Source organism: Bos javanicus, chromosome 23 (genome assembly GCF_032452875.1).
Source record: "Bos javanicus breed banteng chromosome 23, ARS-OSU_banteng_1.0, whole genome shotgun sequence".
In the NCBI taxonomy this organism is placed as follows: domain Eukaryota; kingdom Metazoa; phylum Chordata; class Mammalia; order Artiodactyla; family Bovidae; genus Bos; species Bos javanicus.
Genome location: NC_083890.1, coordinates 10,727,894 through 10,740,564, shown reverse-complemented (window position 1 = coordinate 10,740,564; position 12,671 = coordinate 10,727,894). Strand labels below are relative to the sequence as shown.

At 52.4% G+C, this 12,671-nt stretch overlaps 1 protein-coding gene across 4 annotated transcripts in view; it reads left to right on the top strand.

Annotated features, from left to right (window-relative positions):
- CPNE5 (copine 5) overlaps window positions 1-12,671 on the top strand; it is a 103,540-nt gene that overhangs the window by 79,369 nt on the left and 11,500 nt on the right. For all 4 annotated transcript variants that reach the window (XM_061398034.1, XM_061398036.1, XM_061398033.1 and 1 more), the window contains 3 exons: window positions 3,413-3,488; window positions 7,670-7,723; window positions 11,694-11,755. In XM_061398034.1, coding sequence (XP_061254018.1) covers window positions 3,413-3,488; window positions 7,670-7,723; window positions 11,694-11,755 — 192 coding nt within the window. The remainder of the gene's footprint in view (window positions 1-3,412; window positions 3,489-7,669; window positions 7,724-11,693; window positions 11,756-12,671) is intronic.

Below are 12,671 nucleotides of genomic sequence, written 5' to 3'. Positions count from 1 at the left end.
GCACCAGAAGGCCAGTGTCCTGCAGGAACTTGGCGCAAGGGGAGTAAGAGGCCTCTTTTCCTCAAATAGTTGTCTAGCGGCCAGCCCAGTGTCCAAAGTCTCCCCCACACTTGGGAGAATTTAGGATTTTCTGAAATGTGTGTGTTCTAAGGTACAGGCAGATGTTAGTGACTTCCTGAGCGTTGGTGATCACGTTCTCTGTGTGAGGCTAAGCATTGTGGGGTGATCTAAGTGCTAAAGACGAGCTGTCCCTCAGAAACTTCCTGAAATCCAGCAGGGAGGCCCTTGACTTCTCAGAGGAGCTGTTTGCAGGGAGCAGGGCTGGAGGGGGCAGGATTTGGGGGAGGTGAGCTTCGACGCAGACGAATGGGCCCAGGAGCCGTGAGGCAGAGCCCGAGGAGGGCTGAGCCCAGCACTGCGGAGGGCGGCCAGGGTCTTCCTCTTCTGTGCATCTAAGTGCCCCCAAGGAGCCGGTATTGCTGGAAATCCATAGACAGGACCAGAATAGGCCTCTCGCAACTTTAGCAGAACCCTCACCTGCTCTTGCCAGTTGAACCAGATCCAAGTATGCCATCCCTCCTGACTTTTGTGAGCCCTGCATCCTGTGGTGCTACAGGGGGTGTCGTAGAGGGGCTTTAAGCCCTGCAGTCTCCACTGGTACCTCCTAAGTCTGGGACGTGGACAGGGGATGCCGTGGAGAGCTGTGCACACGCAGCTCTAAATCGGGCCCCAGCTTCTTCCAAGGAGCTCACCTTTCCAACATCTTCCGATAGAGAAGCTCCAGAACCAACACTACCTCTGCCAACTCACCCTGGCCCCTCCTCTCTCCACTTTAACCACATCACAGGCAAGTGAGCCTCAGGCTTCCACCCAGCACTCACCTCATCATCTTACCCCGGGGTTCCCCATGCTTCACCTTTGCCAGGGAAGCTGGAAGTGGCTTGAAAAAGCTGGCTTAAAATTCAGCACTCAGAAAACTAAGATCATGGCATCCAGTCCCATCACTTCATGGCAAACAGATGGGAAAAAATGGAAACAGTGACAGACTTCATTTTTCTTGGGCTCCAAAATCACTGCAGATGGTGACTGCAGCCATGAAATTAAAAGACACTTGCTCCTTGGAAGAAAAGCTATGACAAACCTAGACAGTGTACTCAAGAGCAGAGACATCACTCTGCTGACAAAGGTCCATATAGTCAAAGCTATGGTTTTTCCAGAAGTCATGTACGGATGTGAGAGTTGGACCATAAAGAAGGCTGAGTGCTGAAAAATTAATGCTTTCAAACTGTGGTGCTGGAGAAGACTCCTGAGAGTCCCTTGGACTGCAAGGAAATCAAACCAGTCCATCCTAAAGGAAATCCGCCCTGAATATTCACTGGAATGACTGATGCTGAAGCTCTAGTACTTTGGCCACCTGATGCAAAGAGCCAAGTCATTGAAAAGACCCTGATTTGGGGACAGATTGAGGGCAGGAGGAGAAGGGATGAGAGGAGGAGGATGAGATGGTTGGTTGGCATCACCGACTCAATGGACGTGAGCTTGAGGAGATTCCAGGAGGTAGTGAAGCACAGGGAGACCTGGCGTGCTGCAGTCCATGGGGTTGCAAAGAGTCAAACACGATCGAGAGACTGAACAACAACTGGAGGTGGCCACCAGATGCCACTGGGCCCCACCATGAAGGAGCTCATAATCTGAAGGCTGAACGCTGTAAACATGTAGACAAACACAGTGTGGACTCGAGGTCTCACGCTCCAGCAGGTGCTTCCGGCCAGCATGTTCACCACCGCCCGCTATGGGACAGTGACGGTGAAAGGCAGCCACCCACAGAAGGGACGGGAGTTCTGCTTTGTACAAGGTTCTGCTGCACTTAGCATCAACACACGCTTGTGGAGCAGAGATGCAGAAGATATGAACACTGCAGAAAACACTTCAAGCTGCCTGGACTGACCTAGTGCTAAATGTCTTTTCAAAACATGTTATTGGAAAAATGTCAAGTGCACAGAAAAGTCAAGAGAAGACTTTAATGAACACTTTAAGCCTGTCACCTGACTCAGACACGTGTTCCACGTGGCCACAGTGGCTCTATCTGTGTTTTGCTGATGTAGTTTAAGTTACAGACATCATGGCATTTTTACCTCTAAGTATCTCATTGGGAATGTCTAAAAAATAAGGGCATTTTTCTACCTAACTCCACATGTTATTATAGCACCAAACACATTGAACAATAATTCTTGAATATGATCTAATATTCATTTCATATTCAAAAATCCCCAGTTGTCCCCAGAACAGCCTCTACTGCTCGTTGGTTCAAGTAAGAATCCAAGTATGAGATCAGATCAGATCAGTCTCTCAGTCATGTCCGACTCTTTGCGACTCCATGAATCGCAGCATGCCAGGCCTCCCTGTCCATCACCAACTCCCGGAGTTCACTCAGACTCACGTCCATCGAGTCAGTGATGCCATCCAGCCATCTCATCCTCTATCGTCCCCTTCTCCTCCTGCCCTCAATCCCTCCCAGCATCAGAATCTTTTCCAATGAGTCAACTCTTTGCATGAGGTGGCCAAAGTACTGGAGTTTCAGCTTTAGCATCATTCCTTCCAAAGAAATCCCAGGGCTGATCTCCTTCAGAATGGACTGGTTGGATCTCCTTGCAGTCCAAGGGACTCTCAAGAGTCTTCTCCAACACCACAGTTCAAAAGCATCAATTCTTCGGCGCTCAGCTTTCTTCACAGTCCAACTCTCACATCCATACATGACCACAGGAAAAACCATAGCCTTGACTAGACGAACCTTTGTTGGCAAAGTAATGTCTCTGCTTTTGAATATGCTATCTAGGTTGGTCATAACTTTCCTTCCAAGGAGTAAGCGTCTTTTAATTTCATGGCTGCAGTCACCATCTGCAGTGATTTTGAAGCCCAGAAAAACAAAGTCTGACACTGTTTCCACTGTTTCCCCATCTATTTCCCATGAAGTGATGGGACCGGATGCCATGATCTTCGTTTTCTGAATGTTGAGCTTTAAGCCAAACTTTTCACTCTCCACTTTCACTTTCCTCAAGAGGCTTTTGGGTTCCTCTTCACTTTCTGCCATAAGGGTGGTGTCATCTGCATATCTGAGGTTATTGATATTTCTCCCAGCAATCTTGATTCCAGCTTGTTTCTTCCAGTCCAGCGTATGAGAAGTAGGTCCCATTCTCCAAGACCCTGCTCTTTGCTGGGTTACAGCTGGGTTTCTGGCCCCATGGGTGACACTCGGCTCTTCCCAGGGCCCCACCATCTCTGCTGGCACAGACCCCTGGAGCAGAGGTGCTGGGCAGAGCTGGAGCCAGGCGTAGGGACGTGAGATGGGGTGGGATGGGTGTGAACAGCCTGGCCTCAAGTCCATGTTCTCAGCAGCGCCCTTCCCTTGCAGCCACGACTTCATTGGGGAGTTCACCACCAGCTACCGGGAGCTGGCCCGCGGGCAGAGCCAGTTCAACATCTATGAGGTGAGGTGGGCTTTGCTCTGATGATACGTAGCTTCCACAGTCTCTGAGGCCCACAGGGAGCCCGGGCTGGGGTCTTTGCATCTTCTCCTGTGAGGTGGGTGTTACTGTCCTATTTCACAGTTCAAGAGACTGAATCTCCGAGAAGTGAGGGGACTTGACCCAAGTTCAGAAAGTGGCAGAAGAGGCCAATGATCTAAATTTATCCGACTCCAGATCATTGAGTTATATTCCACACCCCCAGCCCCGAAGAGAGCTCTTCCAGTCAGGCAAGGGGATAGAAGTGCTGGTGGGGCACGGTACCAGCAGGTTCCTGGCTCCAGACCCAAGGTCCTGAGTCCTCCCTTTCATCAGAGCAGTTGCAGGGCCTGCAGAATGTGTTCTCTGTCCTAGAAGGAAAGAGAGGGACAGGAGCTGGGGTGCCTCCGTCTAGACTGGGGAACCTTGGACAAGACACCCAGTCTCTTGGCAGATGAGAGCCTCTGCCCTCAGGACAGTCTCTACACTGAGCCTCTGCCTGTGTGTGCTCTTCTCTCAGGATACGCTCCCAACCTCACAGACCAAGATCAGGCCCTGCTCTCTGGTGGCCTGTTTTCTGGCACAGAAGTGAGGCAGCTCCATGAACAGCACAGTTCATGCCAGACCCACTGAACTGCAGATGCTTGTAGCCCTCGTTTACGGCCCAGGGTTCCTATCCCAGCTCTACTGTGTATAAGCTGGGTGACCCTGGTTGAGCTCCTGCCCCACTCTGTGCCGTACACACTGAGAATTAAATTACTAGAACTACGCCTGGCCCCTGGTGAGCATTACGTCAGTGCTATCTCCTAGTATCATCTGTCGAGAGCCTGGGTGCCAGGAGATTTACATTTCACAACCGTCCTACGAGCTGGCCCTGTCCTCACGTCGCTCAGCGAGTGAAGTCGCAGAGCTGGCTTTGACTCCCATCACCGAATCTGAGTCCCTCCTTGCGTTCCTCCCTCAACCTGTATCTCTGTCCCGAGTGGACAGGTCTTGTGTTCCAGCTGGACCGGAGCGCCCCGAGGGCAGACTAAGTGACAGCCGTTTCTGTTGCTCTATTCACGTTGGCCTGGGTCCTCGTAGGCACACAGTAGGTGCTTATTATACACCCACGCTGAATTCAGTTAACAAGGCTATTTGTGAGAATGGAACGTGGATGAATTGCTTTGTAAGAGCTCTGACACTCACAGTTAATTGCTTTGTTTTCTGCAAGGACTAAGGACGGAGCTGTCTCTTTTCTCCCACCCACGCAGCAGGCTCCTTCTTTCTCTGGACTCTTTCTTTTTTTTAATTTCTTTATTTTTGGCCTTGCTGGGTCTTTGTTGCTGTGTGGGCTTTTATCTAGTTGTGGCGAGCGGGGGCTACTCTCTCAGCACGTGGGCTCTAGAGCACAGTTGTGACGCAGGAGTTTAATTGCTCTGCTGCATGTGGGATCTTCCTGGATCAGGGATCGAACCCATGTCTCCTGCATTGGCAGGCAGATTCTTTACCCCTGAGCCAGCAGGGAAGCCCCTCTCCAGACTCTCATTTACTCATTTTTTTGGCCATGCCACATGGCACATGGGATCTCAGTTTCCCAACCAGGGATTAAAGCCCACCCCCTGCATTGGAAGTGCAGTCAACCACTGGACCACCAAGGGAGTCCCTAGAGTCTTCTAAGAAAATTTTTAGGGAAGGGAAGGGGTCAGATCTCTTGGAGTCTGGCCTTCTAAGAGTGCTTGACAGGCTCAGATGAGGCCATGATCTCTCAGGCTTAAAGCAGGAAAGGTTAGATCGACTTGTTTTCTCGGTCGTTGAGCCCTGCTCCCTTGCGAACAACGAGAGAAACTGCAACACTGGCAAGCCAAAGTGCTGTCTGCACACACTGGTAACGCCGGCAGGGAGAAAAGAAATTAGATTCTGGCTGCCGAGGGGCAGGTCTGGCACTGTGGAGGGCATCTCTGGGAGGCCAGTTTAGGCTCAGGAAGGCCTTTCTAGTGTCTGAAGTGCCTGAAGAGAGAATCGGCTTCTGCCAGGAAAGACCCTCATCTCAGGCCCTGGCGTCAGCCTGGGTGTCCGCCGCAGATGCCCAGCTGTATGTGGCCACTCCTCAGACTCAGCCTCCTAAACTAATGCGCTGGCTCGAGTCCCTGCCACCCTCGTCTCCTCTGGCCCCTGGGGAGGCACCCCTGATGCCTTCTGCCCACATCCCGCACCCAGTCCATGACTGAATCCTGCTCCTCCTGCCACCTGAATATTCTGAGCTTTGTCCCCTTCCTTCCTGTCCACCCCCACCGTCACCATCTCCCCTGTGGGGGTGGGGGGCTTTGCGACAGCCCCCTAATGGCCTTTCCACTTCTACTCAGTAACCCAGAGCTGCCTACAAAATGGTAATTGACCACACTGCTCCCCTGCTTACTACCTGGCTGTTCACCCGCTGTCTCGGCCTGGTTCACCAAGGGGAGCGGGGAGCCTCCACCCCAACTGATGTCTGACAGGGCCCTTTACCTACAAGGAAAGGCCGAACTCCTTCACACGAGCATCATGCCCCCGCGACCTGCAATCTCTGTGCAGCTGAGGTGGGGGCGTGTATGAGCAGCCATATACATCACAGCTCTAGGAGCCCCTGGGGTCTGGCCCGTTCCCGGTCCCTCTGCCCGCCCTCGCTTTCAGCCCCTTTATGCCATCTGAGGCTCTCTGAGCCTCCATACTGGCTCAGTCTCTGTGGCTTCATTTGTGCTGGTGCCTCCCCGGGGCTCCCTTTGCTCTTCTTCACCTGGTTGGGCCTCTACCGGGCCTCAGAGGCGGCCTGTGATGCTCCTTCCCCAGGAAGGCCCTACCTGCACACCCACCAAGTCTGAAGAGGGTGCTCCTGTTCCCTCCTCCCCCACTAAAAACAGGCCTGTTACCTGTTTATCATACTACATGCGTGCGTGTGTGCGAAGTCGCTTTAGTCGTGTCTGACTCTTTGCGACCCCGTGGACTGTAGCCCACCAGGCTCTTCTGTCCATGGGATTCTCCAGGCAAGAATACTGGAGTGGGTTGCCATTTCCTCCTCCAGGGGACTCTTCCTGACCCAGGGGTTGAACCCACATCTCTTAGGTCTCCTGCACTGGCTTCTTTACACTAGCGCCAGCTGGGAACCCCTTATCATACTTCCTACCTCCCCCCTGCCCCGCCCCCCGCCCCAAAGACCATGACATCCTCAGGGGTGGGGGCCATGTCTTGCTCACCGTTGTGTCCAGAGCCCACAGAGCTCCTGGTCCTGGGAGCCACTCAGGGCCCCCTTGCACAGGAGGGCAGACCCCATAGCAGCCCTGGGGACCCTGGAGACGCTGGGGACGTGAGGAGAGGGAGAGGAGAAGGCTTCGAACTCCAGCCCTGGAGTGGAGAGGTTGCTGGCCCCTAGGGGGTGCTGGTCCCCTGCATGGCGTTTGGGTGCAGCAGCTTAGGGCTGGAGAGGCTGGTACATGGGGAGGCAGGGAGGGGGTGTGCGTGCCCAGTGGTGCTGGAAACCCCAGAACAAACAGGATGTTTTCTCAGTGCCCACTTCACAGGAAGATCTGGAACAAAACAGTGCTTTAATATTGAAACAGTTATAATTAGAGAGTGCAAATGTGGAATACAGGCTAATTTAAAGATAACAGAAATGACTTCAAAGACATATGCTTGTGGCCAGGTCTTTTGGTGATGCCCAGACCCCCAGGAGTCCGTGTTCATTCCCCTCTGGTGGGAGAGCTGCTCTGGAGTAGATGTTTGAGATGCGGTAAATTCTAGAAGCCCCACACCCTCATGGGACAGACTGAGAGATCCAGGCACAGGGTAGTCTTGGGGCTGCAATGTGCCCAGTCTCAGTAGCCTCCCAGTGAACTGTCGTCCTACGAATCCGTCAGGCAGCACCGGGTCCGCTGCGTGGCCTTCAGACCTGTGGTGGTTCTGAGGCTGTTCTGGGTTTCTCCCCCCAGACTTCTCTCCCCCATTTCCACCTGCACAGCTTGCCAGACCTCCCACCTGAAGTTCCCACCTGTGCCTAAACTCCAGCTCTTTCTTCCTTCTGTGTCTCCCAAGTCACCCTTGACTTCCTCCTTCTCGTCTGCCCCAGGGCCACACCCAGCCCCCGACTGTTCAGAAACGCTCCTTCTTAGCTGGTAACTCGGTTTTATTTTGTCTGTTTGTTTTCTCGGCAGGTGGTAAACCCAAAAAAGAAAATGAAGAAAAAGAAATATGTGAACTCGGGCACAGTGAGTAGCCACTCCCTCTCTGAGGCGGATGTAGACTTCCTGAGCCCCGCGCTGGGTCCGGTGGTCTGTGTGGCTTTACTGCAGGGCATGGGAACCAGACCTGGGGGTTAGGGGTGGGGAGGGGTGGGGAGGGGTGGGGCTGACAGAGCAATGGGGGTCGGGGGGATGGGCCCTGTGATTCAGGATGAAAAATCCCAGAGAGAAACTCCCGTGAGGGGCTCTTCCTGCAGGAAGGAAAAGGACTTGAACTTATTGGGCTCTTACTCTGGGAAATTCCCCATTGGGGTGCTTTTCACAGGTTGTTTCCTTAAGAGGCAGGCATTATCATCCCCTCGTCACAAGAGCGGAAACCAAGGCCTCAGGCAGGGAAGTGACTCAACCAAGGTCACAGAGCTGGAAGGTGGTAGACAAGGCAGTGAGCACAACAATTAAATCCGCAGCTTGCAGCTGCTGTGGACATGGCCCCTCCTTAACCGAGACCACCCTGGGTTTACCCTGGCCCAGCGGCGGCTTCCAGCGGCTGATCTTCAGCACATTCCTGCATTTCTTCAACAAATATTTAGTGTGTGCTCCTAAGTGCCAGGCACTGTTTGGGGCAGGAGGGAATAAGACTGATGCAAATCCCTGGCCCCCTGGTGCTTATTGTCTAGTTGGGGGGTGGGGACAGGAGACAAGTGCACCCACAAATACCTGTGTGCGTCAGGTGGTTGGGAGCGCTGTGGAAAAAAGTATAGTGAAGTGTGGAATCCAGAAGAATTACATGGATGATCTTACTTGCAAAGCAGAAAGAGACACAGACATAGAAAACAAACAAATACCAAGGGGTAGGGGTGGGATGAATTGGAAGACTGAGGTTTACGTATACACAGTATTGATACTATGTGTAAAACAGATAACTAATGAGAACCTACTGAGTAGCACAGGTCAGTGCTCTTTGGTGACCTAAATGGGAAGAAAATCCGAAAAAGAGGGGATACATGTAAATATACAGCTGGTTCACTTTGCTATACAGAAAAAACTAACACACCATTGTAAAGCAACTATACTCCAATAAAAATTAATTTTAAAAGTATAGTGAGATAAATTGATAGAGAATGTAAGGGCCAAAACTTGCTATTTTATATAAAATAGTCAAGGAAAGCTTCTCTGAGAAGATAACCTTTAAGCAGAGATTTAAGCAAGGTGAGGGAGCTAAGGATTAAGGATATCAAGGAAAAAGAGTTCTAGCTGTAGGGATCAGCATGTGCAAAGGCCCTGAGGTAGAGCCCACCAAAGCATTTATAGAACAAACTGATGTCTTAGCAGCACAAACATACCCAAGTCTGTACCCTCTAGAGTCCCTCCCACTCTAGAGGGCCACCACCCCGGAGCAAATACAGCCAAACGCAGCCATTTGAGTCAGGGCAACGGCAACTCCAGACCAGACGAGGTCACAGGCGGGGGCCCCCAGGATTCCTCCAAGGAACCTTATTTTCTCCATCTGTAAGATGGGTCTAATATACCATCCCTACCCTGTTGAAGGCACAGGGTGGCTGTGGCAGACTCATGGGAGATGCAGGACTGTAAACTGGACTCTGCTGACCACCGCTTCTCTGATTATAACTGCTTCACATGCAGGCGTGGAGTAATATTTCTTGTCCAAAGCTGCAGGGTTTCTCAGTGGGGATGTTGTCAGCCTTTGAGGCCGAATAATTCTTTGTTTTACAGGACTTCCCCATATGTGGTGGGATGCTTAGCCTCCCTGGCCTGAGCCCATAGCTAGCAGTAGAACCCCAGTCATTGTGAGACCCCAAAGCTCTCCCTCGTGTTCCCAAATGCCCCTTGAGAGGGCAGCACATTCCCCAGCTAAGAAATATTAGATGTACAGCTAAAAAAAAATAAATAAATAAGGTATGAAACCCACTGATCTCATCCAACTTTCTTGCTTTAGCGATAAAGAAACTGAGACCCAGAGAGGGGACATGATGTCTCAGGTCACACAGTGAGTTAGGGAAGGGGCAGGGCTAGGCCCAGGTCTCCTGACTTTCCTTTGATCCAGCATTTCCCAATCTTTACCATAAAAAAAAAAAAAATTACTCAGGGTTCAGGATCCCTATTAAAATACAGATGCCCAGGCCAGGTCCCTGGGGTTCCATTTTAGGAAACCCAGGCTGGGAGCCCAGGAATCTATATTTAGTGCTTCCCATACTTTACTTGCTATGTGCAGGATTTCCTGGGGATCTTGCTGAAATGCCAAGAGTCTGCATTTCTACCCAGCATCAGTGTGATGCTGATGCTGCTGTTCAGGGACCACACTCTGAGTACCAGGACCCTGAGTCAATCCATATGGCCAGCCAAGTTCAGCAATTAATTGCTTCATCCCAGGGCCTGAAGCGGGATTCAACCCTGACTGCATGTTAAACTCAAGTGAGGAGCCAAAAATAAGCCAGAGCCATATCCCTACTCCAGAAAGCCTGATGATATTGGTTTGGGATCTTCAGTCCAGCCTCAAGATGTTTTAAAAGCTTCCCGTGGAGTCTAATGATCATAGAGGAGAGGCCACTGCCACAGTCCACTCCTAGAGACTAGGGAGGCTTTGTCCATCCACAGCGAATGGGCGTCTCCAAGGCCCAACTCAGTACTCACAGACTCTCCGTTATTTGGGCTAATGGCTCATCCGCTTTGTCAAGGGGAAGCCCTACCTGGTCTCCCCACCGAGTTGATAAAGATGACAGAATCTGTACCAGTAGGGGGCGCTACAAATCCTAGCGTGGAATTCTCAGACCCTGGTAAACTGTCCCCGCCCCATTCTCGCCTCATTTAATTGACTTTGCCAAGATTGAAGGCAGGACGAGAAAGGGATGACAGAGGATGAGATGGTTGGATGCAATCACCAACTCGATGGACATAAGTTTGAGCAAGCTCCGGGAGTTGTTGATGGACAGGGAAGCCTGGTGTGCTGCAGTCCATGGGGTCGCAAAGAGTCGGACACAACTGAGCGATTGAACTGGTCTGAACTGCCAAGCTTTCATTTGTCTCCACGATCCTAAATCATTATCATAACCCACTGCCAGGTAGTTGCCTGTCTTGGGAAAGCTGATGCCAAAGTTGGCAGGGGCATAGGTCAAGCAGCATCTGCTTAGGCAAGGGGGCCTCAGGTGCTCAGTTACCTCCAGGGAAAGGACAGGCTACTTAGGAGGGGCTTGGGTCTGAGAGGGTAGAGATCGGGCAATGCTAGAGGAATGAGGTGGGACAAGTAAGGTTTAAAACAAGTGCAAACCAAAGAGGCATATTTCAAGATTAATGCATATGTGCGTGCTCAGTCCTGTCCCAACGCTTTGTGACCCCATGGACTGTAGCCCACCAGGCTCTTCTGTCCGTGGAATTTTCCAAACAAGAACACTGGAGTGGGTTGCCATTGCCTACTCCACGGAATCTTCCCGACCCAGGGATCGACCCGGGTCTCCTACATTGGCAGGTGGATTCTTTACCACTGAGCCAACAGGAAGCCCTTCAGGATTAATAGGTAGTGGATTAATATGGAAGCACGAAGCTTGTCAGCACTGACAGATCTTAGGCCTGTGTCGGGGGGACCCCGCCTCTCCCTCCGCACCCGTGTCCACTCACAGAAAACTCAGTTCCTCGGCTTGAGCCCCTGTACTCCAGTGACAGAGACAGGGCCCTTCCAGGATGCAGTTTGGCATCAAGGTCAAGAGCACAGGGTCTGGGGCCAGACAGATCTGAGTTCCCATCTTCCTTGGTCACGTCCTGGTAGTGTCCTTGGACACACTGCATCACTTCTTTGAGCCTCAGTTTCCTGGGCTGGAAAGTGGAGATAATAATAGTACTTCATAGGGTTGTCATGGGCACTGTTTGCAATGATGTGGGCGAACCTGGCACATGCTGGGGGCTCCATCACCATCTGCAAAGCTCCCCGCACCCCCTCCCCGCTCAGTGCTCCCCGCTGACCAAGCCTCTTTTTGTTTTCAAGGTCACGCTGCTTTCCTTTGCTGTGGAGTCAGAGTGCACGTTTCTCGATTACATCAAAGGAGGGTGAGAAGAGATGCAGCCTGGTTTCTTTGGCCTCAGGGGGAGGGAAGGGGCCCACACACACGGACCTGAGCCGAACTGACCCCACCTGGCCTCTCTGAGGTCCTGGCCAGAGCCTGGGATGCTGGGCTCTGATCAGACCTCCAGCATTTGGGCTCAGACGACTCCCCAGAGCACTGTAGGGCCCTGATGTGGCTGCAGAGGGCGCTGCTGAGCCATGGGGGCTTGCTTGGGTCTTGGGCGGTCTCTGTGCCGAGGAGACCTGCAGGTGGTGGGGACTCCGTGAGACTCCATGACAAAGAGAACTAAGGGCTTAGGGAGGTGGAAAGGCCCTGATCTAGGCGTCAGGAGGCCCAGGCCCTAGGCCCCTCTTTGCCGTGAACTGGTTGGGGTACTTTGGGCATATCACTTTCCCTCCCTGGGCATCCATCTCCTCCGCTCACACGGAGAGGTTGGAATTAAGTGAGTTCTAAGGTTCCTTCCTGCTCTGAGCTTCTGATACCTATGGTCTGTCTGGGAGGCAGTGATTAACCTGCCCAGTGTCATTAGGGACCTATGAGGAACAGGAGAAACTGGGACAGAGGCCAGGGGATGATCCCACACAAGTTTAAGGAACAGAGAGAACCAGAGGGGTTGGCCTCCGGGCCAAGGCAAGCAGAGAAACCTGGAGACTCCAGCCAAACAGCTCATGAAGAAAGAGCCTGACTCTGCAGTGAGGTCCTGCCCAGCACGCTCCCTGCCAGGACAGGTGCCAGGGCAGGGGTGTGGGTAGCTGAGAGCCCACAGGTGCAGGCAGGTGAGTGACTACACCTGTCTGGAAAGGAGACAGGCGGGGCCATTGCCAAAGGTTCATCCCAGCCAAGCCAGCGCTCGGCCACCTGGTTCTCAGGGCAGAGGGAGGAGTCAGGCCCTGGGAAGC